The sequence below is a fragment of the Scleropages formosus genome, chromosome 19, assembly GCF_900964775.1.
Source record: "Scleropages formosus chromosome 19, fSclFor1.1, whole genome shotgun sequence".
Lineage (NCBI taxonomy): Eukaryota > Metazoa > Chordata > Actinopteri > Osteoglossiformes > Osteoglossidae > Scleropages > Scleropages formosus.
The window spans coordinates 10,722,007-10,748,496 of NC_041824.1; the positions used below are offsets into that span (position 1 = coordinate 10,722,007).

General features: G+C 42.8%; 3 protein-coding genes across 6 annotated transcripts in view; 2 read left to right on the plus strand and 1 right to left on the minus strand.

The window, feature by feature from the left end:
- Positions 1 to 250: 250 nt before the first annotated feature.
- LOC108931784 (protein SSXT-like) lies at positions 251 to 17,029 on the minus strand. Of its 2 annotated transcripts, XM_018747805.1 has the most exons (11): positions 16,947 to 17,029; positions 16,005 to 16,081; positions 15,520 to 15,604; positions 12,139 to 12,292; positions 8,493 to 8,726; positions 8,201 to 8,368; positions 7,194 to 7,271; positions 6,009 to 6,101; positions 5,153 to 5,281; positions 1,224 to 1,354; positions 251 to 352 (listed from the first exon to the last, which is right to left on the minus strand). In XM_018747805.1, exons 1-11 carry the CDS (start codon positions 17,013 to 17,015, stop codon positions 326 to 328), a joined length of 1,245 nt encoding a protein of 414 aa, XP_018603321.1. In that variant the 5' UTR covers positions 17,016 to 17,029; the 3' UTR covers positions 251 to 325. The 2 variants fall into 2 exon arrangements, with proteins under 2 accessions (XP_018603321.1, XP_018603328.1); XM_018747812.1 differs by lacking the exon at positions 6,009 to 6,101.
- A 355-nt stretch (positions 17,030 to 17,384) lies between these two features.
- On the plus strand, positions 17,385 to 21,976 carry psma8 (proteasome 20S subunit alpha 8). Of its 3 annotated transcripts, none has more exons than XM_018747837.1 (8): positions 17,385 to 17,455; positions 18,705 to 18,807; positions 20,004 to 20,130; positions 20,310 to 20,434; positions 20,843 to 20,965; positions 21,304 to 21,423; positions 21,507 to 21,569; positions 21,654 to 21,976. In XM_018747837.1, the coding sequence occupies exons 2-8, from the start codon at positions 18,706 to 18,708 to the stop codon at positions 21,747 to 21,749; spliced, it is 756 nt and encodes a 251-aa protein (XP_018603353.1). In that variant the 5' UTR covers positions 17,385 to 17,455; position 18,705; the 3' UTR covers positions 21,750 to 21,976. The 3 variants fall into 3 exon arrangements, with proteins under 3 accessions (XP_018603353.1, XP_018603338.1, XP_018603345.1); XM_018747822.2 differs by lacking the exon at positions 17,385 to 17,455 and adding an exon at positions 18,573 to 18,613; XM_018747829.1 differs by lacking the exon at positions 17,385 to 17,455 and adding an exon at positions 18,602 to 18,622.
- A 1,107-nt stretch (positions 21,977 to 23,083) lies between these two features.
- Positions 23,084 to 26,490, plus strand: part of LOC108931651 (transcription initiation factor TFIID subunit 4-like) — a 35,930-nt gene continuing 32,523 nt past the window's right edge. The window contains exons 1-2 of the mRNA XM_029246172.1: positions 23,084 to 24,847; positions 26,173 to 26,312. Coding sequence (XP_029102005.1) covers positions 23,125 to 24,847; positions 26,173 to 26,312 — 1,863 coding nt within the window. The 5' untranslated portion in view covers positions 23,084 to 23,124. The remainder of the gene's footprint in view (positions 24,848 to 26,172; positions 26,313 to 26,490) is intronic.

The following is a 26,490-nucleotide window of genomic DNA, read 5'->3' on the forward strand; positions in this document are numbered from 1 at the left end:
CCCAAGGGCTGGCTGACATACTAGGTGAACCCCGCACTACACACAATACATGCAACATTATTTCTCACTGTTCTTTGAAGAGCACCGCCAAAATGCAGGCCACAGTTCACAAACTTGAGACGTTGATGTACAAAGAGGACCGGTAAAAAAGAAGAGATGGGGTATCTCTTAAACCTCTTAATGATCTAGTCAAAAGAAGACAAACTGTAGAGAAGCCATTACACAGAAACTGGAGAGGAAAGGGCAAATTAGAGATTCTCATTACTGGAGTAATTCCAGTCCTGAGGGCACAGCACTGCTGCTCAGGGAGTGTAACTTTTGTACCTCACTGCTGGTAATTCCCAAACTGACCCTGCGGAGAACGAAAAAAGAAGAAAAACATGTTTCACCAGCACTCATTCCCCACGTTCAGATCAAAAACTGTTTATCAAGTGAACTGTAGAAAACGTTTTCCTGACTCAAACTATGATGCGAGGAAGAACATCCTGAAATGTTGATATTGCAATGCAAATACAACCAACTGAAATGATAGTAAATCGGAAGGCTAAACTGTAGTCATAGTTCCCCAGTAGATGGCAGCATGGCACTGAGCAAGAGAAGCCCACACATGGTGAATGATCTGAACACCTTTCTGAAGTGTCAGATGACTGTAGGAGCAAATCATCTGGTTTCCCAACTTGCAAACTTACTAAAACATTATTGGACATCAGCAACTGATGTTTAAACTCTTATCTGCTGCACTGCATTTCATATCCCCGAATGACTGATGTAAAATGAAAATAAAAGTTTTATCAAGAGCAGAACAGTAGTTCAGTGAAAAAGTTCTACCAGCCTAGTGGTTACAATTGCACGAACAAAAATACAAGTCAATGGATGAAAATTTTAAAAGTTAAGCGGTGAATGTAATAAAAATGTCAAACATCAGATTTCAATTCAGAATCTGCACATGATCCATTTCCTCCATGTTTATACATCTCGTCGAGTGAAAATAACAGCTAGAGTTGGTCTATCACTCTAAACCATGTGGATGAAAACTAACCAGTTGACCTATAGTCCCAAAGGCAACTATTATGGTTCACTTAAGTAATAAACTACCAGAGTAAGTCAATTTCAAAAAAGTAAGCAAAGTGTCAAAACACTGAGAAAGTCACTGTCGCGCCTCAAGAAATCATGGCACGCTTTGTCACATACATATCTAAGCTTACCTCCTGATGATTGCTCACCTGATCATAACCATAAGGGCGCTGCTGCTGGCCCTGTGTGGGCCCTGGCTGGGGGGGCCGGTAACCTGCATACTGCTGGCCCTGGCCCTGAGGGTAGTTGGGATACTGTCCTGGGGCTGCCTGTGAGGGCCCTGTCAGATTGAACATCACAAATGAAGAATGCAGCTGTCACTGAATTAAGTCACATCACTTAGTTGAAAAACAAAAATTTTCCCTATAATAGACACAGATTATCTATATAGACCAGAACACTATGTGCTAAATCATGAGTCCTACTGAAATCCATTAATTTTTGTCCACTGTAGAGGACGCATGCTTAAGTGTATTTCCAAAACTGCAATTCTAGTCCTAATGCACCTTACAGAAGGCATGCTATGCTTTTACATCATGAATTTGTTTCAGGGTGGAGCTTGGACTATTTCCTAGAAATCGCAGCAATATATTCAAAAACCTTTTCTGCTCCATTTCAGGGAACATACAGTGTGCGCGTCATATTGCATCACACCATCATATGGAGACGTTGTATTAAATCATGAAAGTCACATAGCGCTTCACACAGAGCAGCTTCGTAAATGACTTGTAATTGATACCTGAGCCACAGACTAATGCTTCATATTCATATGATTCGTGTGACCCTTCACAGGACTGGCCACTTTATACATAAAAGGTACATGTCATGTTTCTGTAACCATAGGGAAAAGGGAGAATATAATCTTTCAAAAAATTGGTCCAGTCAATTTGGTGAACTGAGCTGTGATCGCAGGGGCTCATTGGCTGTTTGAGTCATTACGACAGCATGTGGATGGGCTGTGCAATGTAGTCTGGCACCTCACCATCTTCTTCACCCTCGACTGCCACCACAGCGCCTGCACCGCGACAAATTCAGACAGACACCAATGACGGGGCGGAGATGAAGAAAAAAATCACTCTAGACCTTCATTTCAAGCTGGTCTCATTAAAAACCCATGCAGCCTTAGCTGCACTTACGGTTGAAAAGAATTTGCATCACACCCACACTTTCTCCCCTTCTTCTTCCTGCCTCCTTGAAACCAGCCCACTCACCGTATCATTAGGAACTTGCACACGTGCGCCAAAATAAATAAATAACTAAATAAGTAAAACCTGTATATTTTGACCTTGTAGGTACTTGGTGTAGACATCCAGATGGTGCTGATTCGACATTCCCTGCACCTCCAGCTCTAATTATTGAGATTAGAAAGGCCCCCGGCTGGATGTGGGGGAGCTGACAGGATTAGAAAACAAGATGAGTCCCAGTCAAACTCTGCCCTGAGCCATCACCAATCAAGCAGCCCTCATCTTCTCAAAGGAGCAAAAGCCCTATCTCCGTCCTGCAGTGACCTGCTTGCAACTGCCTTGCACCATATCGCCAGCATATCACTTTAATGTTCGCAAGAACCGGCTCTTCCAGGTAGCTGGGTCACTCAGTAAAGGTGGCAGTATCTGAGCAAGCCCACATAACAGGCACAATTAGCCAAGTGCCCACTTGGTCAAACAGATAAGGACCTTCTCTAGGACATCAATGCCTCTATAAAGCATGCTCATCATATCCAAGAAGGTCAAGATCAAACTAATGGGGATGCATCACGATAAAAATGGTAAGGGTTTCAAATATTGACTGTTAATTTCAATGGGAGAACCACATAAAGTGTTGTGAACAACAAAAGCGCCACCACATTTTGTTGCACTTGAAAAATCCTGAGCTGTTCTGGACCCCTTTAAATCCAGGCTTAATACATTTGTATGCTTCCTCTCAGTCTGTGGAATCTGAATGTTCTTTCTGTGTTTGTGTGGGTTTCCTCTGGGTCCTCCAGTTTCCTCTTATAGTCCAAAATCATGCATTTCAGATGAATTGATGACTCTAAATTGGAGGAAGTGTGTGTGAGCAAATGAGTACCAAGTGACTGTCTTTTGACTGGCAACCCATCCTGGGTGTACCTTGACTCATTCCCAATGCTTCTGAGACAAACTTTGGACTACTGAAACCATACATAATGGCTTGGTTCAGTTTTATGTTTTAATATTTTATACCCCTGTTGTTTTGCAATGGACTGGCATCCCATATAAGGTGATTTTACATTTCTTTGCTGTAGAGCGGAAACCCATACATCTTCTTTACTACAAACACTCTGAAAAGCAATTTTTAAAGGTACAGTATAAAATAAGGCTTATTATTATTACTATCATTACAAGACTACCTAACAAGGAAATCCTCAATTTAATTACTGCAATTACTTTTAACGCTGCAGCAGGGACACCAAGTAGCTCAGTAGTTACTGACTCTACTGCCTTGCAGTCAAAAGAACCAGGTTTGAATCCCACTTCCTGTTGCAGTACTCTTGATCAAGATACTTACCCTGAATTGCTTCAGCAAAAATTACCTTGATGTATAAGAGTAAATTACTGCAAGTAGAAAGTCACTCTAAGTCACTTAGAATGAAGAAAAGTGGCAAAATGAATACACAGGAAAATCAGTACATAACTAATGCTCATAGCCCCCTTTGGGATTTTAAAAAAATATCATTTGCAATAACGGAATGTTAAAGTCATTTGTAACAGCATTCCCTCTCAAGAGACCTACAGGTATACCCTGGTATACGAACTCCTGATTTACAGACTTTCGGTATAACAGCCCAAAAAAAGTTGCACTCTTGTTCAGTATTTGCTCTGCAATAGAGTATTAGTTTTTTGGGTGTTTGAAACAGACTTTTCCTTGATGATGGAGAAGTTATGAGCCAATGAAGCATAAACTTTTCAACAATGATGTAAATTCATAGGCCAATCAGGCACAGACTTTTCATCAATGTATGATAACCTCTTCTTGATTTTCCATTGTTTTCAAGTTGTTTCAGTACAGTTTTGAGTTTTCAAATGTTTTCCATTTATTTTTTGTTCACATACCGCTCCACATGTAAGAGGGATCTCAAAACTCACCTCTTCCTTACCCACTTCTCGCCTGATTGCGTAAGTGCTTGATAAATGTGTACGTGTTTGTTTTGTTTAATAATGGAAAGGTCTATATGCAGCTACTTGTGTAAAGTATACTAGTTTATATATTTATATTTATGTGCGTAAAGTCCAGGAACGTATAATTTTTTTTTACCAATTTAAAATAATGGGAAAGGGCCTTGTGGTTTATAAACTCTTAGTATATAGACTGTTCTCAGGAACAAATTATATCTCTCTAACAGGACATACCTATATATATGTCTTCTCACTTAAAGTTTTGAACTTTCCTTTGCCTTTTCAACTTCTTTTATCACGACTTTTTTTTTTTTTGCTTAAGGACTCATTATTATGATAGATGATGGTCTTACACTACGATAAAATGTTATGACATTTGTGAGACGACTGCAGGTGGCCACACAGTTACAAGAGAACTTTAATGTGAGAAGCCACACCATGCATTAGAGACAGGGTGCTTGCTTTGTGTAGTGCTTCTCCTAAGTATGAGTCGACAGGCAGCATGTGGCATAGCGATTACAGTTGCTGCCCCTTGACTCAACTGAGGTCACAGGTTCAAATCCCATCTCCTGCTGTAACACCACTGAGCAAGGTACTTATCGTGAATTGCTCCAGTAAAAATTACTGGGCTGTATAAACGGGTAAATCATTGTAACTCGATTAGGAGAAAAGCATGAACTAAATGAATAAATGTAATGATACCTTTTTGTGCAATCTGCAGGACACAAATTACATTTGCTATTACGTTTGAATTCTCACAATATGAGCCTTCTCAATGCGAAGGAAACCTTTACAGTTAATAAATCTATTAGTGATTATGTAAGGTGAAGAAAAATTAAAATCTATTTTAAAAAATATACAGTATCTTTCACTAATGGGGCTATGGACATCAGAATTTAACTTCCAGGCAGACAGGAAGATGAGTCAAAGGCCAAGCTAGAACCCACCATATCCCTGCTGCTGGCCTGGGTAGGCCTGCTGCCCTGGATACTGCTGCTGCTGTTGGGGTGGGTACCCTTGCTGCTGGGGCGGACCTTGCTGGTAAGGTTCCTGCGGCTGCCCATACTGGGAGTTTCCTGCATGGAGGAGGGGGTTGGGGTGGAGGTGGGGCAACAGAAAGGTGGGTGAGCCCTGAGCCTCGGCAGACCCTCAACACACAATGAGGCTAGAGAAAGACAACTTAAGTTTAATAACAAACACCAAAGAGAAAGGAAAAGGAAAACAGTACAGAAACAGAAAGAACATACAACCGCAGTGAAACCCAAGGACAGGAAATGCATCTGATTTTTTTCAGCTTTATGTACAGGAAAAAGCTGCAACACTTTTTTAGCATCCCTGCCAAACAAGCATTACAAATACTGGAACGCCACAGAAAAAAAACATGATTACCACAAACAGCATAAGAAACAAAACAGTAACAGAGAGCAAAAATGCAGCAAGAAATTAATATTCAGTCTGTGTTGCACACATAGGCTGCCAGGATCATAAGCTGCATCTTTTAAGTGTTTGTCTGTTAACTGCTGTCCTTTGAACATTTAAGCTTACATATGGGGGATAAGTTAGAAATGTTAAACTATGCCCAGCTGCAAGCATGGAAGGAGCAAGTTTTCACAGTTTTCCTTGTCAAAGTAGGCAAATTAGTATGCTACTATAGCTTTGCAACCTTAAAAATAGTACTAACAGATTAAATAAAAACAAAAATGTAAAAAGTGTTCTTGTGCAAGTGTTGTACATTTGTGTTCTGCCCTTTGTGCTAAGCTCTTCACCCTATATGTGGGTATTTGTGTGAAGGTATATAGATACCTCCTTCGTAGTAATGTTGTGAGGAATCCTCAAAAGGCCTATCGTAGCCCTGTTCAGGATACGACGGATGCTGAAAACCGTAATCATTATGACCTACATCAATTTGACAAGAAGATAAGGAGAAAAGTTAAAGCTCTCAGCATAAAAAATGGTCTGAATATTTCAATGAAAAATAATACTTTTAGAAATAAAACCACAATGTATACATGAACATATACATAAGGCTTTTTTTGTTCCAAAGTACCAAAAGAGATTTAAACTTGTATGCTACAAACAACACTGCGAAAATTAAATGTAATTTTAAAAAATTAAAATTCTCCAAATGTGTCAATTATCAAAACAAGTAAGCAAGCTTCTTTGACTTCTTACTTTTGTAAGACCAGGAAAGACAACTTTCAAATTTGCGATTTTTAATGTATTTCTTTATTATGATGTAAAACAAAAAAATTCCCTCCATGAAGCACTGTTACTTTATTCACATATGAGGCCTGACTTTTGTGGACATGCAGAGGTATGCAATCTACCAAAATTCTGGTATTTACTCGCCGTTCACAGAGAAATGTTGAGAACTTGGGCAAAATAAAACTTATGTTGCAGAAGAAAGAAAAAAGTAAACCTAGAATTTATTTTTTATCTGTTTTCCCCCCATCTAAAACAGGCAAGTTAAGCAAGACTGAAAATTGTTTCTTATTGCTTTAATATGTGATTCTACATCACTTTATTATAACTGCAATCTAGCCTGCTTACTGAGGGGGAAAAAAATGTAGATGATTACTTAAATATGCCTATACCTGTGCAGTGCAATGCTTTCTCCTTCCCGTGATTATCTGCTCTCTAGTTTACCTGCAATTTCATTACCACCCGCGCTGCCAAGCAAACACATTTGAACTGAATACTGACATTGTGTTCCTTGATGGACTTCATCAACATGTTTCAACAACATTTCTGAAAGAGCCTGGTTTAGAACAAATCTTTTTATGTATGTGTGTGTATATTTCTTATTGTTTTGTTTCTTCTGTTTACATGCACTTTCATCCCAGATCACCTCTGTAACATGTTACCAATACTGCTGATCTATCATGCACCAAGTGTGCTCTGCTCTTGGGTGTTTAAGCACAAAACATTCCAGGCCCTTTCTAATCACACAGTAAGGGTTACCCTCAGGCCAGCACTGGACATTCCCACCTTCAGGTGCTCCTTGTCCTCCATGACCGTACTGCTCCCCATAATAGTCCTCCTGGCCTGGGTATTGCTGGGGGGGTCCTGTGGGAGGAACACGTGCAATCACACGCACACGCACACACACAACCATGCACAAAGAGAGGACAGCAGAGCCCACATACGAGTGCAAACACCGAATCTCTCCTCTAGTACAAAGGTATAGTTATAGGTCCAGTGAAAGCTCAGTTCCTTTCCAGTCACACAGACCCACAAGACATTCCTTCAAGGCATCTGAAAGGCCCTTAACTGAGAGGCAGAATGAGAAAAAAATACAGTGGAATGACATTCAATGGACATGGTGAAATAAAGAAATGTAAAACAGTACAAAACTGCATGTTATATACTGTAGCTATACTAACTATTATATGTAATTATTAATTTAGCTGTAAATCCCACAGTAAAGGGCATTTTGTCTAAAAATAGTTTGTTACAAGACAGTAAAGTGAAAATGACTAAGCTGGATGTGGAAATGTAAAGTGAGAGCTCGTCCCAGTATTGCACTTCCCTTAAACAGTTTAATATGCCAGATGTCCGCAGTATGTTTATGAGTCGTCCTAAAGAAAAAAAGAAACTGGTTGTTTTGTTTCCTTCTTTACATAACTTACATAATTTACAGAAATCAACATTATATTACAGGGAGAACCATCTGGAATGAGGCCAGCTGCTATGCACAATTTAAATAAAAAAGAAACGATAGATAATTTGGGGAGAACACAGAATCTATACGCACTGTGCCATGTGAAGCACAATGTCAAAGATATGATGTGTTCAGCGGCTAATGTAATTGTGTCCCTGGGCCTATGTGATGTTGTGTGACTGCTCCTGTCCGGAGGCTGGGGGTGGAGAAGAACATGAGGCTTTGTGGCGTCTGGGTGAAGCAGCTGCTGGAGCAGGAGGGGCCTGGGGGGAAAAGTCACTCCGTAGGGAGCATGGGGGCAGGAAGGGAACTCAAGTGCCCCTGCAGGTCTTACCTTGCTGTGGTGGCCTGTAGGGGGGCATAGGCCTCTGCCCCATGACGTGGTTGCCCTGGCCCACCTGGCCCATCATGCCCATAGGGTTCTGCTGGCCCTGATAGTGCTGGCCTCCACCAGTTGGAACATTGTACTGCTGGGAGGGCGGCTGCTGGTGCATCATAGGACCTGGGAACATGCAAACAGTCACAGCAACACCACACACAATATTTAGCATAAACCTCTTGTCAGTTAGTTGTGTCTTTGTGGGGAAACAAGTGAGACTTTAAGAATGCCTCACTAGTGGACATACCTTGGTTAGGCTGTATGTTCATGCTGGGCCGTGGGCCGTAACTGCCCATGGACTGTCCCTGGGTCATGTTTATCTGGCCCTGTGTGGCCATGCCTTGGGAAGAGGGAGGTCCAGTGTGGCCGTAGCCGCCCATGGAGCCATGGCTACTGGGAGGCACGCTCATAGAGCCACTGGGCACACTGGGCCCCTGGGTGGGGCCGGGTCCTGGGCCTTGCATTGGCATGTGGTTGGGTCCTATGACACAGAAATTCTAGGTTTCACTGCAATAGCTATGCACTTCACAATCAATAAAGGGAGGTAAGAGAAGTTATTTTTTTTGCTAAGTAACAGAACCATTTAGTCCTCGGACCTCTGACACTTGTATGTAGTCATTTACAATAAAGATGGATGCTAGGGAGCTCTCAAAACATAAAAGGGAACATTGGTGAAAAACGGACAAGAACAAGACAAAAACAGGTCTGGGCCATGTAAAACAGTACTGCCTTCAAAGGCTCATGAATAAATAATATATAAATGTCTTAGGAAACCATAGATAAAGGTGAATGAGAATCATTTCATCTTGCAGCACATCAGTTTACATGGTTATGTTCCACCGTTTATTCTGAGGTGTCGGTTTTTATGGGTGTCTTCAGACATCCATGCAACCATTTCACTGTTGAAACTGCACCTTAAGTAAATTCCCTCCTTTTGTAACCTGTCCAGCCACCCACAATAATTGTCAAAAATGGCAATTTCACAGAATTTAACAACAATCTCAGTACATACGCTTTCACAAGCGTATATATTATAACTAAGCCTGGAGGAGCTGTCCCAGGTGAGGCAGATTCAGTAACCCGTGTTCAAACACAGCCGGGCAATGACTCCCCGCATGCAGTCTCCCTCAACACTTCTTGCATTCTCACCAGGAACAAGCTCAGAGCCCCACTGTCTCATCTCACCTTGACTGCCATCTGGGATTACAGGGAAGAAAAAAATGGAGAAATACAAACAGCGCTCCAGCGTGATCCTGAGACTGTGTCTGTGCCGAGCTGCCATGAGAATACTCGTCTCTCTGCCACTTCAAAGCTCCGCTGGCATTACGGGGACCTCCGTCAGCGGTTATTAAGACGATCCCGTAATGAGATGCCGGCAGCTCATTAAATCAATCCTTTTAATCAAACTGAACAAATAGGAATACATTAAAGTGAATGCACATGGTACGGGAAGCTCAGCACATGATGGCCTTGTGTGGGTTTAAAATGACTGGCACTGAAGGGACGAGGGGAGGAAGGACAGGAACTGTCATAGTGTCTCCCCTGTGCCTCCAGGGTTCCGTGCCCGTTCAGCTGCCTGTGGCCTTCCCCTCTTCCCTCCAGTTCCACCTCAGCTGAAACTCATCCCGAGGATAGGTTGTTCTATACTTTGTCTAAACTCAAAAACTCGATTCTCTTTCCTTTTTGTCTACGCAAACAGTTGGTTTTATCGTTTCATTACACTGAGATCAGCAGGAACAGCTGCAAGATGCACTATCTGCTGGATTTTAATGTTATTATGAAAGTCTGGTTAAGTCTGTAGATGTCTGTGTGTTTTATATGCTGTCTGAAAAAAAGTTTTTGCATTTCCTGACCTTGTTGAGTACCATAGTGGAGAAGACAAAGGAATTCATTATATCATAAAAGTGTTCTTAGAGATACCGATTAAAGAAACGTAGATTTACATTGAGTTTTACCTCGAGATACACCAAGTAGGTTTATGAGAACTTCACTTTATGGGGAGTTTAACTTATTACCCCTACTTCGGCATAAAAGGCATTTCTTCACATTTATCAGGATGATAAAAGGTTTTGCATGCTAACCAACAGCTAAACAGCAGGACACCACAGCCCATGCAATCATCTTTGTATTCGTATAGTTGGCATGTGCTGTGTTAAGTCTTCCTCTCAGACTCCTTATGGTTTGCTAATTTTCAGCTGTAATAATTTTGTGCATGATGCCCCCAAAAAGAATGTATTTTAAAAAATGAAGAAAGGAGCAGGGAAAGCCAAACAAAAGTGACTCTTACTGTAGTCTCCCACTGCTCGTCTTATTGCCTTTCCACACAATGGCAACTTATTCTATTACAGTTAATCCATTTACATTGTTTTCATTACTGCTCTTGTCTTTACTGATTTGTTTTGTTGTTTTAAAGGTTGAATATTTTGTTTGTGAGCGTAGTCTAAAAAGTGCACAGTTCTTAATAAATATGAAAGACCTGAACAAGCACAGTAATTACTGAAAGGAAACTGCCTTGTCGTGTTGTGTTATGATAAGTAATGTTAAATGTTGAAGAAATTGTGTCCATTTTAATGGATTTTGGTGATATTTTACCATAAATGCATGTCACTATGGTGAGGAATACAAAGAGTTTTTTTTGTTGAAATTAATTGTGATTGTTTTTTCAACTTTTGAGAAGTCTTTCTTCAAGGGTTTTCCAGGAACAAACTACCCACGTAAGGCAGGGGAGCACTGCTGATGTATTTATCTAAAGTGACTTACAAGTAGCTTTCTTGAACTAATTAAAATTATTAACTCATTTATACAGCTGGTTAATTTTTACCGGAAAAGCAGACAACTGTGGTCCACAAAAAAGACCACTGGGAACTAATTCCAAACACACTCACATTGCCATTAAAAGTTTATTAATAAACAAATTCTATCATCACTATAGTGGTTGAGGCTCTTTCATGAGGGCTGTGTTGAAAACAATGGATAATCGCTTTTCATCTGCCTCATGGTAATAAGAACCTGGAGATGAACAGCATGTTCAATCAAATGCAACATACTACATGGATTAGAAATAGTATGTGTAGATGGTCTTTTCCAAGGTTCACTTACTCTGGATTAATATGCAAAATAAAAAAGTCATACCATCAAACAAATCTGGAATGTGCACATTTTTACATATTTTTATGGATTATCAACATATACCATAACACTTTACTAAAATAAAATCAGACCTTAGAGAGCTTTCGAAACTGCAACTAAGTAAAAAGCCAGATGTTCACTGAGTAACATACCTATATACCTATATAATATGACTTAACACCTGATAAAGTGCCAATCTTTGGTGACATGGGCTCTGTACAGTAATATTTTAATGGCAATAATAATAATACAACAACCAAGACTAAGTGTAAAAGTTTCCGTTATGAGTACCTTGTGCTATGCCACAACTGTTACGGTATACAAATGTCACACAGCCGCTCTGAAGCGCTTCGATATTTTAGGCAGCAGGGGGAGACAGCCGAATGTTCATTATCTCAAGGACGCATCGCATCCATGGCCAAACAAACTCTGCAGCCAATCCCACGGCCACAGACCAGTTCCAGCCAGTTTGGATCACTGCAGGAATCTTTGTGCCCCAGCAAAAAAAAAAAAATTTAAATTAAAAATTAAAAAATAAAACCAGGAGAGGCAAGTATGGCCAGAGTTCAATGGAACATGCAAAACATGTAGGTTTCAATGTGCCCCAGTAACCCCCCCTTCACACAAGCATTAAAGGAAGATGGGAGAGATGTCACATCTTGCCACTGGAGCAGAGAAAAGCGGTAATGTCATTAGCGACGTAGCTTCCCTCGGGCTGTGCGACGCGGCCAAGTTGCTAGGCAACCCCAGTGAGATGCACTTACCAGGCATCTGCCCGTTCATCTGGTTCTGCATGTGGGAGGCGGGGGGGCCGCTGCTGACCATGCCCTCTGACGGCATGCTGTGGCCATGGGGGGGCTGGGGGGGCCCACTTTGACTCATCCCCCCTGGCCCCATGGGCATGTTCTGTGTGGGTGGCTGAAGACAGGGGAGAGAGAGAGAAACGCACTGAATTAGAGATGTTCCAGAGACCACTGTGCACTTTTATAATGAAGTAGAAGAGAGAAAAAAAACAAACAAAATGAACAACAGTAAGAGAAAGAAAACTAAAACAATGAGGTACAGAGGACAGGTGAGGCTGTGAGGCAACTGCACTTTGCAGGTGAAAAAGTGGTCATTATACACTAGTTTGAAGGATGCAACTGCCAGAGGCCAGTGGATCAATACAGAAAAATAAGCAGCTACTGTAACAACAATCAATGAGTAGGGAGCACCACTCGTAAATGCACCTGTACTAAAGTTTGGAGAGAAAACATAAGGCACACAGTAGTTTTTTTTTTTTTTTAAATTGGTGACTACTTAAAAAAAGAGACAGCACTGAACTTAAAAATGAAGGCAGCGCCGTACTCCCGCCATTCCTTATCTACCACCGGCAGGAAGACTAAAGCCCTCTGGTCGCACACAAACTAGAGCCATTCATAAAGCAAGTGCTTGATGGGAGAAAAAGCCTGCTTCTTCAATGTTTCCTCCCACGTTATATGAAGCTGGAGGGGAACCAAATTGAATCTACCTCGCGAAAATATAATTAAATAAACGTATTGCTGTAATCCAAACGCGCTGGGTGACAGAGCAGATCATCTATTTGTCATTTTTCTTCCCCCTGGCTGGAGCCATGACTCTGCGATGAGGAGCGGCCTATCTCATGATGCAATGTCAGAACAGGACAAAGACTCTGACAGACCCATCCAACACAGCACTCGCAGCAAAATTAAACCAGCTTTGCCCGGGGACTCTTTTTTTATGTCTATTCAATTTCAGTTTAAAAAATTAAAACACCAGATTGAGGGTTCTGAAACCTTTACACTTGCCAAGTTTGTTTTACCCCCCCTTTACTCAATTACAAACGACTGCTTAAACTGAGAAATTAAGAGGTGGTTTGATGTTACTCATTTGCATTCTATATGCACATGTTAGAAATGTTCCGATCTGAGGGCGGCATTGATTCCACGGCTGTAACTGAAACTATAAATGGTACAAATCTAATTCTCGAAGCTTGTTACCAGTTAGCTTGAAAATGGATCACCAGGAAGCATTCCTACTAAACAAACAATGACAGGAAAACCATAATTTAGCCCTCTCGCATCCACAGGTAATAACAGCAATTTCAGAAATGAAACCTGTTTGAATGTGCAATAATACAGCTGTCATTTATGATTCACATCAAAGCCCTGTATGTCTGCATTCAATGTTCAGTTATTACTGATCAGGTCTGTAGCTGAATTTCATCTCTTGATGAAATATATTTTATTTTCAAATTGTTTCATATCTATAAATGAGCTTCAATAAATATATTTCAGGAAAATTATTCTTTGAAAGTTAAATTTCAATACCATATATTTAAAGGTACATTTCTTTCATACCTGTGTTCTGTAAACATGGCTGACTACAATGTACTTTTCTGTCTAAGAAGATTGTTTAGGACAAGAAACACATAATTACAGTAATGCTTGCCATGAAAAATGTAAGAATCTGGGGATTTAAAATCTGCATAACACTGCATACTTAGAAGGATGGCATGGTGGCTCAGCAGGTAGGGCTGGTGTCTCACAGCTCTTGCGCAGTGCTATCGGATTCAGATTCAGTTCCTGTTCAGTCTGCATGGAGTTTGCACGTTTCCCCTGTTTGTGTGTTTTCTCTAGATGCTCTAACTTTGTCCCACAATGAAAAGACATGTTTCAAGTGACATGGTGACTATAAATTACCCATGTTATGTGTGTGGCTACCCTAAAATAAACCGGTGTCCCATCTGGGGTATACCCTAGATAGCATAGTGCCTTCTGCTTTTGGAAGAGGCTCTGGACCACGACTTCATTAGGACAAAACGTTATTGATAGTCAGTGAGTGAATTAGCTTTAGTAGATGTGATTTTACACATCTACTTTATTCTCTGACACAAATTAAAATTAAATGTGAAACGATCTGTTATAATAAAACAGACATTGTCTATTATTTTGTTTTTAAATAAGGAGTGATTATACTGTTAGCTGAAAGGTATCTGTAAATCAGACACCATGTAACCATGGTTACCACATCAGTAAGGGCAGGTCAAACTTTTTAGTTAATTGCCAGGTGTTCATACTAAGTTGACCACGCATGCATCTGAAAAATACAAGCATTAAACGTGCAAAATCCAGCAGCTTTTTCCTCCCATCTCCTGGCCTTTATTTTATTTATTTATTTATTTATTTTTTTTAAAAAAAGCTTTTTTCACCTTCATAATAAACCTTTATCTAATCAAATTATCAACATGTGTTTTGTGTTGTGACTAAGGCATGGCCAAATGCAGCCCTCCAGCCTCAGAGGTCCGCTGATTTTAGAGTTCAATTAGGACCGATTAATACCTGAAACACCAGGTGAGGTGATTCAGTGTCCTAGTAACTGCCTCAAGCAAACAATTATAAGCTGAGTTATAATAAGTGACAACAAGCCCACCCTGCAGGCCTTCATGAGAGGGACTGCACAGTCCTAGCGCTGATGCTAAGTTTATACTGATTTTTAATGACACTGACTCAATATCAGAGCCCCTGCATGATGCATACATATAAAAGGAGTGTTCTGAATAATTTTCCCTGAGCAAACTGTTTCTAGGATCAGAAACTAAGACTGCTACAAATAATTAATATCTGTTCTTGTGAAATTCATGCTGGGGCAAGCTGTATTTAATTCAGGTGTCTGTAATACCACAATACAGTTAGATGACACTCAGTCACGATATCCATCATGACATCTTTCTCGAACACAACATGTCCAGAAAAAGATGAAGATAAATCCATTCCAGTGCCCAATGCAGTATGTTTGCACAGTTACAGTGAAAAACAAAAAAAAAAAATGCACTGAAGGCAGGTTAGACTGGAGCCAGATCAATACTAATGCTGACACTGACACATCCTAGGGCATTTCTCCCTCTATTGGGAGAAGCAGACATAAAAGCAGCTAAACAACCTTGGTGCTCTGTGATGACATGAAACGTTTGCAGGCGCATGAATTTTTCTTTTCTTTTTTTTTTTTTGCCGTGCTGGTGTGGAAGGACGTAAATAAATAAATAAATAAGCAAACAGACAGAGAACCTCCAGGTCACATTTTTGTGTTGTTGCGCACCACCCGCCCTGAAACATGTGAGTAAAGCCCCGCTGTCAGTCACTCACAGCAGGTAGCAAAGACTGCATGTTCTGGTTGGAGTCTGCTATGGTAGCCAGGTACACCAAATTCCTGTGCAGCATCTGCTGATACCTGGTGGCCAGGGACATATGACAAGTAACATGTATCAGTGAGGACATTTTTTTTTTTATTTTGCTGCAAATTCTTAGTTACCTTTAATCATAAAGTGTCCAAAAATCATGCATTCCAGCAAGACAGTTTTCCCTCCATCATATTACTCATGAATCCATAATTTATCATCACTGTTACTATTATTGTTTAGCTGATTCATTTGTCCAACAGACTACATTACACCTTATGGCTTTAAAGGATGTTGTCAGCTAAGATTTTGACACAGTTCAGTTAAACTTTTTGTTCCATATGTGATAGCCAGTGAAATGGTAGTATTGTTTTCATTAAACTCTCTTAATATTTTGAGAATATTTGAATTAGCAGAAAAGCAAAAGAGTAGCTCCCAAATAAAAATACTTACTGTGAGCACTCTGCAGTTTTTCCTTTGCTCTGAAATTCCATTATGCACTGAATTAAATGGTTGTTCTCATCTAACAACTGGGGAAAAATAGGATAACATAATCTCAGAACAATTTAATCAAAATATTTTCCAAATATGCTGGAATTCATGTTACAGAAATATAGATCTTGGACTTCATATTAAGGAAAATATTGTGGAAAAAAAAAAAGGGGTTTAAAGAAATTGCAAAATATAATGGGGTTATAAAACCTTGGGTTTAAACTGAAAAATCTGATGTTTTGCTTTGCACACAGCAGAGTTAATATTTAATTGTGCGTAATAATAGTGTAACTTAAGTCAAATACTGCTCGTTTAAGTGCAAGGTTAAAATGGTGCTTACTAAAATGGATAAATATTCTACACAGTATATCATGGTGAACGATCTATAGTCAACTTCTGACAGCATAATGTAGTTTATGAATAGCTAAAACAGAAGATACAGTAACAGTGTATGTGCCGACTGAAAACCGCAGAATAATCAATAGCACAAGCTAAGCACTATTAAATAAAAATCAACATTTACAACTTGTTTTACTATGATATGTACAGCTTCTAGCTAAAGAACCGAGGACAGGTATATTAACTTGAACAATTTCAGGCAACAAAAGGCAAATAAATGGAGGTGTGTTTCGTGTGACTAGGCCTTTTCTTCGTTTCAACGTTCAATGAGCCGTTTCCCACCAGGAGCTGCCGCGCGCGCGCCTGATTAATACCGCCCGATTTCTCTGCTGTTATTGGATTAGAGCGCTGGAGCTCGCGCGCTCGCGCGCCTTTTCCCGCCGTAACGCCGTTACGAGTTTCTCGCGCCTGCCCGCGGTAACGGCGTTACACGCGCCAGCGCTGCGCAGGCGTCTGCCGCAGCTAGCTAACGTGGGCATTGCACATCTAAATGTTTTTGTTTACCTTCTGTATCGCCGCCGGTGTTATATCGCCCTTTCCGCGCTGCCTGTGAGCTGCGAAAGCAACCGACATTATGACTCTTCCGAACAAGGAGACAAGAGCGGAAACGTTGAGCCCAAAGAGTCCGAGATATTAGCTTAGCTGTAGCTGTATAGTCGTCAGCACGCCGTGCAGAGCGGACCGCGAGCCTACAGTGCAGCGGTCCGCGCGAGGGGAGTTCGCACCCAAACCCACGGCGACATCATCAAATCGTTCCGCGATCCGAACGCCGCGACGAAGCGTTTCTTTGAGTTGCCTGCGGAGGGAACAAAATGACCGAGAAAAGTGGCGCTTGCGGAGCGCGTTAGCGCGGCGCGGCCGTGAACGCGGGGCTCGTACTTCCCCTTTGACAGATGATTTGCTCCTGAGCCGCGAGAGCTCTGCCAGTACCACAGAGAGAGCTGGAGCGCGCGGCGGCGGCGCCTCGAGAGCCGCGCTGTCCCGTGCAGCGCCGTCCCCGCGTTAGGCAAAACGTGAGCCATGTGCACTGATTGTAAATAACTATAATGCAGCATTTGTATGCGCTGCACTCATGGAAACTATGTGTGTTTGTGCGTTGCCAGCAACAATACTGACATGCCATGGTTCCAATACTGCATCATCAGGCATGCAGATTCACTTCTTGTAGGAGACGACTTTTTTTATTATTAAATTTGCAGCTCAAGTTTTTGAACATTTGCTAATTCCTAGCAATAACCGTAGCGCGCTGGTGGCAGCTGAGATATTGAAGAAACTTCGCGCACATGCACATGGCATGATTTTGACTTGTATCCCTGGACAGATAACTGCTTCACTCCTTCAGTTTGTGTCAACGATTGTGATTCTTTGAATAGACGAGTTAAAAATCCGACACATCTTATACTGTATTATTCCAGCACTACTATTGATGTTTATACATTCAAGATACACACAGGTCCAGGACAAGATGTTACAATTTAATATTGTATAGTTAATATACATAAAGAAAATCACATCTGTGTAGACATTGTTATTCAGGAAGGGATAATGGCATCTGGAATATGTTTCAGTTATTGAATCTATTTCCACACTAAATTGTAAATATTATACCTTTGCTCTTTTTCACTTTTAAACCTATCTAATGATAAGTTGATAAGAGGGGTGCGGTGGCGCAGTGGGTTGGACTGCAGTCCTGCTCTCCGGTGGGTCTGGGGTTCGAGTCCCGCTTGGGGTGCCTTGCGGCGGACTGGCGTCCCGTCCTGGGTGTGTCCCCTTCCCCCTCTGGCCTTACGCCCTGTGTTGCCGGGTAGGCTCCGTGACCCCGTAAGGGACAAGCGGTTCTGAAAATGTGTGTGTGTGTGTGTAATGATAAGTTACCGCCTAGTATAGGGAAAGCAGTTTTGTGAACAAAACAAAATTGAACGTAGTGGAATGTTCTATTCAGACTTATCTAGATACTGTGGATTTTTTTTTTTATCTGGCGCACTTAAACATAAGAGGAAAATAACTGTTTGAGGCAGTCTCTTTGCCCGCTCCTCCTCCCCCGTTTGTGTTTTGGTATCGTCTAAGGGTCACGGTTTGTGCGCATCCTCCGTCAGGTGTAGGCGTCACACGGTCCCCATTTTAATAATGGTATTGACCTGGGTCATATGTCATGAGCATGCGCAGTGAAGGTAAACGAGGTTGGGCAACTGTTTCGCACCGTTTTGTTGTAGACGGGCTTTAATTTTTCGTAGTTTCTTACGTATATATATTCTCTTTTAGAATGGCTGCTAGATATGATAGAGCTATCACTGTCTTTTCTCCGGATGGCCATCTTTTCCAAGTGGAGTACGCGCAGGAGGCCGTGAAAAAGGGCTCAACCGCGGTATGATTACTCATGAATAGTGATCGGTGTGCTTCATTATTTAGTGTGACAGGATTTTGATGGAGTATTGTTTTTTTTTAACGGCTTATTGTGTAAAGTTAATTTTATTTTCATATGTGACGGTGTTTTGAGATAATGTGATTTTGTATTAATACGCGTCTGTACTATAGTTGAGTGACCCGCTCCGGCTGGCGCTGGACGCACTGAGTGGAAATGGACTCCTTCCTCCTCCTCCGCTCCTGCACACGCGCGCGCGCACACACACACACACACACACACACAGAGGACTGACTTTTCACCCCGAAACTCTCCGTTCCCAAGTCCCACTGGAAGTTGTCAGATCGACGTTGTGTTGCTTAATATGAGCCGAGACTCTCTTACTTTGTATTTGTCTGAAGATTTTCTCCAAGACAAGTGATTAACAAAGACTTATTCTTTTTTTTTTTACAGCAGCAGGCCAGGGTAATTGGTACTGTCTTAGTTCAGGGCTGGTACTTACACGGGTACGGTATCATTCGTTCATTAAGTTAGATTTAAATTTAATCGTTTAGCAGATGCTTTAACAAAAATTGCATCAAACCTACAGAAGGAGAGATTTGGATGCAGACATGTGATTATTAAGTACAGTGATTTGTCTTACACTATATTATATAAATATTATGTAAGTAGCTCCATATGGGTTTTTTTTAAATGATCCTGCTTTTGATTAAACTGTTAATATAGTGCATGTTTATAAGGAAAGAAGTGACCCTGAAAGATAAGTGTTAAGACTCTTCTTAAATCATAAATGTAGCGAGATTTGGCAGTTTTGAGTGAGAGAGGGAGGTCAGTCCATCACATTGGAGCCAGATCCGAGAGCCTTAATTCCCCTTTCTGTAAATGGTTTTATAATGGTAAATAGAGAGACAATCTGAGATCTACTTGAACCATTTTTTTTTTTACATTATATGGAGTGTTTTGAAAATGTATAAATTATCACATATCTACATTTTCATTGTTGAAGTTCCTACATATTAATTCAGTTTTAACACCTGGTCTAATTTAAAAAAAAAAAAAAAAAATTCTCACATGCCCCCTTTGTTTTTTTTACATCAAATGTTTACCTATTATATGTTGTTAGGAGCATTTCTACATTAAACTATATATTCAGATACTTTTAGTATAAGTATAAAATGCTTGTTTTTAAACTTCTTCAGGTGGGAATCAGAGGGAAAGATATTGTTGTCCTTGGTGTTGAGAAGAAGTCGGTTGCCAAGCTGCAAGAGGAAAGAACTGTCCGCAAAATCTGCGCCCTTGACGAACATGTCTGCATGGCTTTTGCAGGTAAAATTCAGTGCAGAGACCATCCTTTGCTTGCGTTTATAGAAAAGTGATCTTCACCAGGAATGGGTATAAACAGTCTTCATCAGAAGCTGTGTTCATAGTGTTAGGGCTTTGGTTTGATAGATAATAGGTAGCATATTGCTTGATGCTAACACTTCTTTCTCTTTTGCCTTCATCAGGGTTGACAGCTGATGCTCGTATTGTGATAAACAGAGCTAGAGTGGAGTGTCAGAGTCACAGGCTAACGGTGGAGGATCCAGTTACTGTGGAGTACATCACACGGTACATTGCAACCCTGAAACAGGTAAGCAGTTGACTTGTCTTTATTTGGATCACTCATTAATGTTGAAAACTCAGTTAACGAACAGGGTTTGTCAGGATATTCAACACCGATCAGCATTTACACTCATTCTTTTGACTGATACTTTTTGTCAAAAAGAAACTTATAATGTTAAGCTACTTAAGTTATTTACCCATTTATACACCGGGATAATTTTACCGGAACAATTTAAGGGAAGTACCTTGCTCAAGGGTACTACAACTGGAAGTGGGATTTGAACCTGTGACCTTTGGCTACAAAGGTAGCAAGTCTAATCACTATACTGCCAGAATTCCCTGTGCATACAAAATTGGTGTACATTTTGAAAAATGTTTTTTTTTTTTTAAATTAAGTGAAAAAATTCTAGTGAATAAAGTCTCCCTTTTTTCAAAGCGATACACGCAGAGCAATGGACGGAGACCTTTTGGAATCTCTGCCTTGATTGTGGGGTTTGACTATGATGGAACTCCAAGGCTGTACCAGACTGACCCATCAGGGACATACCATGCCTGGAAGGTGTGTAGAAAAGCTGGAAAATGTCTGTTCTCATGAACTTCAGGCCCACATGTGTGAACATGAGTATACTTACTTGTTCATCTGCATGTAAGTGTTGGCTTCTATGCAATAGACATAAAATGCAGTGATTATGGACATTGAAATAATTGGAATTAGTGAATTTCTATTAACCACTTCTGCAGTACAAGCTGTAACAATTTAAGAACTGTCTTCTGCCTGACAGTACACAACTTCACACTGCTGTAGGGTTTTCTTTAGTAAATTATTTTTATATATAGTTATATTTATTGGTTAGTTATGAGTCTTTCCCCAGTTCTCAATTTTTTTGTGTATTTTAGGCAAATGCAATTGGTCGCAGTGCTAAGACTGTGAGAGAATTTCTGGAGAAAAACTACACGGAGGAAGCTATTGCAACCGATAATGATGCTATAAAGCTTGCGATTAAAGCCTTGCTGGAGGTGAGTATTTGTGGTTAGAGCAGGTAAAGTAGCATAGCTAAAGTTTCGCAGTGGCTTGTGTTAACCTGATGGGATGCTTGCAGGTTGTGCAATCTGGCGGAAAGAACATTGAACTTGCGGTGATCAGGCGGAATCAGCCGCTGAAGGTATTGTTTCTTCTTGGCATGATGTATTTCTCTCAGGCTGACTTGGAGTGACATTTCATGACCTTCTCTCTCATGATCTCATAGATTTTGGAATCTAAAGAAATTGAAACCCTGGTTGCTGAAATTGAAAAGGAGAAAGAAGAGGAGGCAGAAAAGAAGAAGCAGAAGAAGGCTACATAATTTGACCCAGTTACTGCAGTTGTCAAAGTGCTTGTCTCAAGCAAAACATTTTGGATAATACTCTAAACCTTTACAGTGTTTTTGTCTGATTAACCGCAAGTGAATACTGTATGAGAATTTTATTTTGGCTGCATCCTTTTCCGTTACAATGCAGATGTACTGAGAAAATAGGTGCACTGCAGATTCCAGTTTACATTTCAAACATGGTAATAAAGGTTTCAAGTTTATATTTGTTTGTTTATTTATCCCAAAGGATGGGAGGAATGCTTGTGTTCAGAGGCAGCTTCCTTAAATGATCAACCATATTACACTGTAAACTTCATTTGTATTGTTTTTGTTTATAATCTGAAGGTTGAATTCCACTCTCTTGATCTGACTTTATGTAGTAAGAATCACAAAACAAATAATTCACTATAAAGTCAGTCATCTAACATTCTAAGTTTACTTGACACCTTTGTCTAAGGCAATGATGACTAACGTTTAAATTATTTAAATCATTGTATGTTCCAGTATTTTCCCCCAATAATTACTGTAAATTAAAAATACTGCAAGAGGCTGAAGATCCAAGTGATCTTCAAGGTTTTATTTCATGTTCAATTTAGAAAGTTGATTATTATAATCAGACTCATAAAGTAACATGGTTTTTTTTTTTTTTTTTTTTTGTCGAACTGGTGAATAATGCGCACACACAGCGGTGTCCCTAGAGGAACTTATTAATTAGGCAGTCGGCGCGGAAGATGCGCGCGCGCCTCTGCACGCGGCTGCACACCTTCGCACGTCGCCGTGCCATCGCACCGTGACGTCAGCCCGCAAGTCATTATGAGACGCGCGTGGCCAATGGGCGTGTCTCAAAAGTTTGGGGATTCCACTTCGTGTCGCAGCCGGCACGAACGTGGCCGTGTGTTGCGCGCGTGTGCTGTGCGGGTGAGGCGTCGTCGCAGGTACAGTCAGCGGTAAGTGCGTGCGTGCGCTCTCTGTTCGTCACGCGAGCGCCAGGTCTGCGGAGCCGCTGCCCCAGGCCCGTCTGATAAACTTCGGTAAACTTTGGCCGCGCGCGCGTTTAGCACCCCTGCTAACACGCGGTCACGTGCTGACAGCTGCCGCCGTTAAGGCTTGCGGTTACAACACGTTCAGCAGCAAACTGTGTAGTAGCGGACACCGAGCGCATTTGTTAATGGTCCGCAGTGTTCCGACTGCTTTTAATTACTTGCCGCTTGGGGTAAACTTTCTTTTCAGTGTCGCGTCGGCCCCTCCGCGTGGCACGGCGCTAACTAATCGGGTTTCTCCCGCCTTTATCTTGTAGTCTTGGCTCGCGCGAGTGCACGAGCTGCACTTGACTTGACTTGTGCGGCGGGTCTGACTGCGGTGGAGCGACATGCCGGTGGACGCTGGAGAGACACAGACTCCGTCCGTAGGGGGCGCTGCCGATGCTGGAGGCGGGGATGTTGCGCTGGAAGTGGCCGCGGGAGGAGCCGTTGCTGCCCGGGGGGCTCTGCTGCCTGACCGGCGGGGTGTGTCCGGCGATTTGAACATCCAGGGGGCCCCCTGTTCAGAAACCCCCCTCTCCAACCGCCATGATGCGGCTGCCGCAGCTGGGACTACGTTCAGCTCGCTTGGCACAGCTGGCACAGCTGGGACTACAGTCGGCCCACTTGGCACAGCTAGCAGACCCGTGTCTACAGTGGGAACAGCTGGCACAACCGTGTCTATAGTCAGCAAAGCTGGCACACCCTCATCTACTGTCGGCATATCTGGGACTACAATCGGCTCGCTTGGCACAGCTGGCACACCTGTGTCTATAGTGGGCACAGCTGGGGCCATAATTGGCTCACTTAGCACAGCTGGCACACCTATGACTATAGTAAGCAAAGCTGGCACACCCTCATCTACTGTTGGCACAGCTGGGACTGCAGGTGGCTCACTTGGCACAGCTGGCACACCTGTGTCTACAGTGGGCACAGCTGGGGCTACAAGCAGCTCACTTGGCACAGCTGGCACTTCCGTGACTGCAGTGGGCACAGTTGGGGCTACAGTTGGCCCACTTGGCACAGCTGGCAGACCTGTGTCTACAGTGGGCACAGCTGGCACGCCCGTGTCTATAGTGGGCACAGCTGGGACCATAATTGGCTCATTTGGCACAGCTGGCACGCCTGTGGCTATAGTCAGCAAAGCTGGCACACCCTCATCTTCTGTCGGCATATCTGGGACTACAGTCGGCTCACTTGGCACAGCTGGCACACCCGTCTCTACAGTAGGAACAGCTGGCACAACTCTGTCTATAGTGGGCACAGCTGGGGCCATAATTGGCTCACTTGGCACAGCTGGCACACCTATGACTATAGTAAGCAAAACTGGCACACCCTCATCTACTGTTGGCACAGCTGGGACTGCAGTTGGCACAGCTGGCACACCTGTGTCTACAGTGGGCACAGCTGGGGCTACAAGCAGCTCGCTTAGCACAGCTGGCACTCCTGTGGCTGCAGTTGGCACAGTGGGCAGAGCTGGGACTACAGTCGGCCCACTTGGCACAGCTGGCAGACCTGTGTCTACAGTGGGCACAGCTGGCACACCCATGTCTATAATGGGCACAGCTGGGGCCATAATCGGCTCACTTGGCACAGCTGGCACACCGGTGGCTGTAGTCAGTACAGCTGGCACACCCTCATCTACTGTCGGCACAGCTGGGGCTACAATCGGCGCACTCGGCACAGCTGGCACATCCTCGTCTGCGGTTGTCACCGCCGGCACACCTGTCTACATAAATCTGCACACCTCCGGTGTGTCCAGCACCCCTTCCTCCACGGTGCCTAAGATTGTGATTAGCGCCGGGCGACTTGGCTCCGAGCTCCCAGCCGCGATCGGGACCAGATCGAGTCCCGCGGCGCTTCCTCCGAAAGCTGCAGGCCAGGGCGGCGTCGGCGTCAGCTTGGCGACCGCCTCGCAGGTCGGGGTTGCTCGGCTCGCCACGATTTCCCAGGTGCCGGGCAAGGAGACCGTAATCACCCTGCCCAGGGCTGCAACTCCGCAGGCCAGTGGGGGGCAGCGCGGCGCTCAGGGCGCCTCCGTGCAGCTGCCTGCCAACTTCCAGATCCCTCAAGGTGAGAGACGGCGTCCTCTTCTCGGCGGTGTGGAGTCGCTGCTTCTCGCCCGGGTGTTTCGGCACCTCTTGGCGTACTTAGCGCGTCGCCTCTGATGCTGTGAAAGGGGACATTCTGGCATTTTCTCCACCTCCTCTGGAGCGTATTGTAAATATCAGCCACCTGAACGGTGCAAATTACATGCGGTAGATGTGTGTCTCTCACCTGACTTTTCCTTCGCAGCCTTACGCGGTAAACCTCCCGGAGAAGTTGGCAGCACAAGTTTGTATCGCAGAAAGGACTTCGCCTGATATATGTTATCATCCCTGCTGTGGTCATACATAATGCATATCTCCTGCTCTCTCACTTCTTGAGACTGACACATTTAACCCTCAGGTTGTGTTCCAGTCAAAGTTGGCGCATCTACAACTTTTTTTCGCCCGTACATACGGTTTCTTTCGTGCGATTACCATAAGGCCGAATGGCATCCTCCCCAGCGAGCGCCCAACGCATAAAAGCAGCGATCGCCGTGTTCGCTCAGTTTCGTGCGTTTTACTCAGATTTTTTTACATCTGTACTGTGTCTGTTAGAAGAAATAAATAGGGAAGACTGTTATAATGAGTAAAGTGTGTGAAATGATGGATCGAGTTCACACGCATACACACGAGCGGTATCGCTCATGAGGTCTACAGCCAGTTAATTCCAGAAAGAAGATCTAGGAGGTGTGATAATGACTCGGAAGCAAGTTGGCTAAGAGGTGCAACGACGTTAAGCGATCATCTACGTTTACATTGACCTTTATTCATTTAGGAGATGCTTTTCTCCGAAGCGGCTTCCAATGAACTCTTTGTAGTGTTATGAGCCCACGCACCTTATTCACCGTGGTGACTTACACTGCTAGATACACTACTTATACTGGGTCACTCATCCATACATCAGTGGAAGCAATCACCTATGGTTTATGATTGCTGTATTAACGACTGTAATGTGCCGCCCAGTTTCGGCTTTCTATTGCTGGTGTTCCGCTCCGTCTCGAACTCAGCCCCAGGGTTATCGAAGTTTTTGAGCAACCGGAGTCTCCGCCATCGCGCCACCTTTCACTCCAATTCATGTAATGTGGCTCAGATTAGATTTGGGAAACTGCTGTGTACACAGTTCATTGTATCATAGTACTTAGTTGTTGCAAACACTTTTTTTTTTTTTCCCCTTTTCATAAACCAGTTTTGGTTGCAGTATGACTAAGTGTTAATTTTGCCCTACCCTTTTGGAAACTGTTAAGATATTTTCAGCGTATGACGGGAAGCGCTTGTCACCTACTCTCGCCTCGTTCTTCTTGTTGTCTTTAGGCATGATGCTCATCAGGAGCGAGAGCGGGCAGCTTATGCTGGTGTCCCAGCAGGCTCTGGCCCAGGCCCAGGCCCAGGGGATCATCCCTAGGGCCGCCGGGACTGCCAACGGCTCCGTCGCCAGGGCCGCGGCGCCGCAGGTGAGTTTCGGCGATTTTCCCGAGATGGTGTGCACTCGTGGTGTAGCGCAAAGCATCTGTGGGAGATGATGTGACTTTGAAAGAGAAACTTTGAAGTTCATGACCCCCGAGCAATGTAGTAATCCTGAAAGGCTCAGGGGAAATATCTGGTAGATGATGGCGTGAAGATAGTAATAGT

Bases quoted from the DNA above. Each gene is read 5' to 3' on its own strand.
- psma8 (XM_018747837.1), top strand. From the start codon at position 18,706: ATGGCTGCTAGATATGATAGAGCTATCACTGTCTTTTCTCCGGATGGC. The intron at 18,808-20,003 runs GTATGATTACTC...AAACTTCTTCAG, and splicing joins TGAAAAAGGGCTCAACCGCG to GTGGGAATCAGAGGGAAAGA. The intron at 21,424-21,506 runs GTGAGTATTTGT...GGATGCTTGCAG, and splicing joins CGATTAAAGCCTTGCTGGAG to GTTGTGCAATCTGGCGGAAA.
- LOC108931784 (XM_018747805.1), bottom strand. From the start codon at position 17,015: ATGTCGGTTGCTTTCGCAGCTCACAGGCAGCGCGGAAAGGGCGATATA. The intron at 7,272-8,200 runs GTAAGACCTGCA...TTCCTCCCACAG, and splicing joins CTACAGGCCACCACAGCAAG to GACCCCCCCAGCAATACCCA. The intron at 353-1,223 runs GTGAGCAATCAT...CGTTCTCCGCAG, and splicing joins GCCCTTATGGTTATGATCAG to GGTCAGTTTGGGAATTACCA.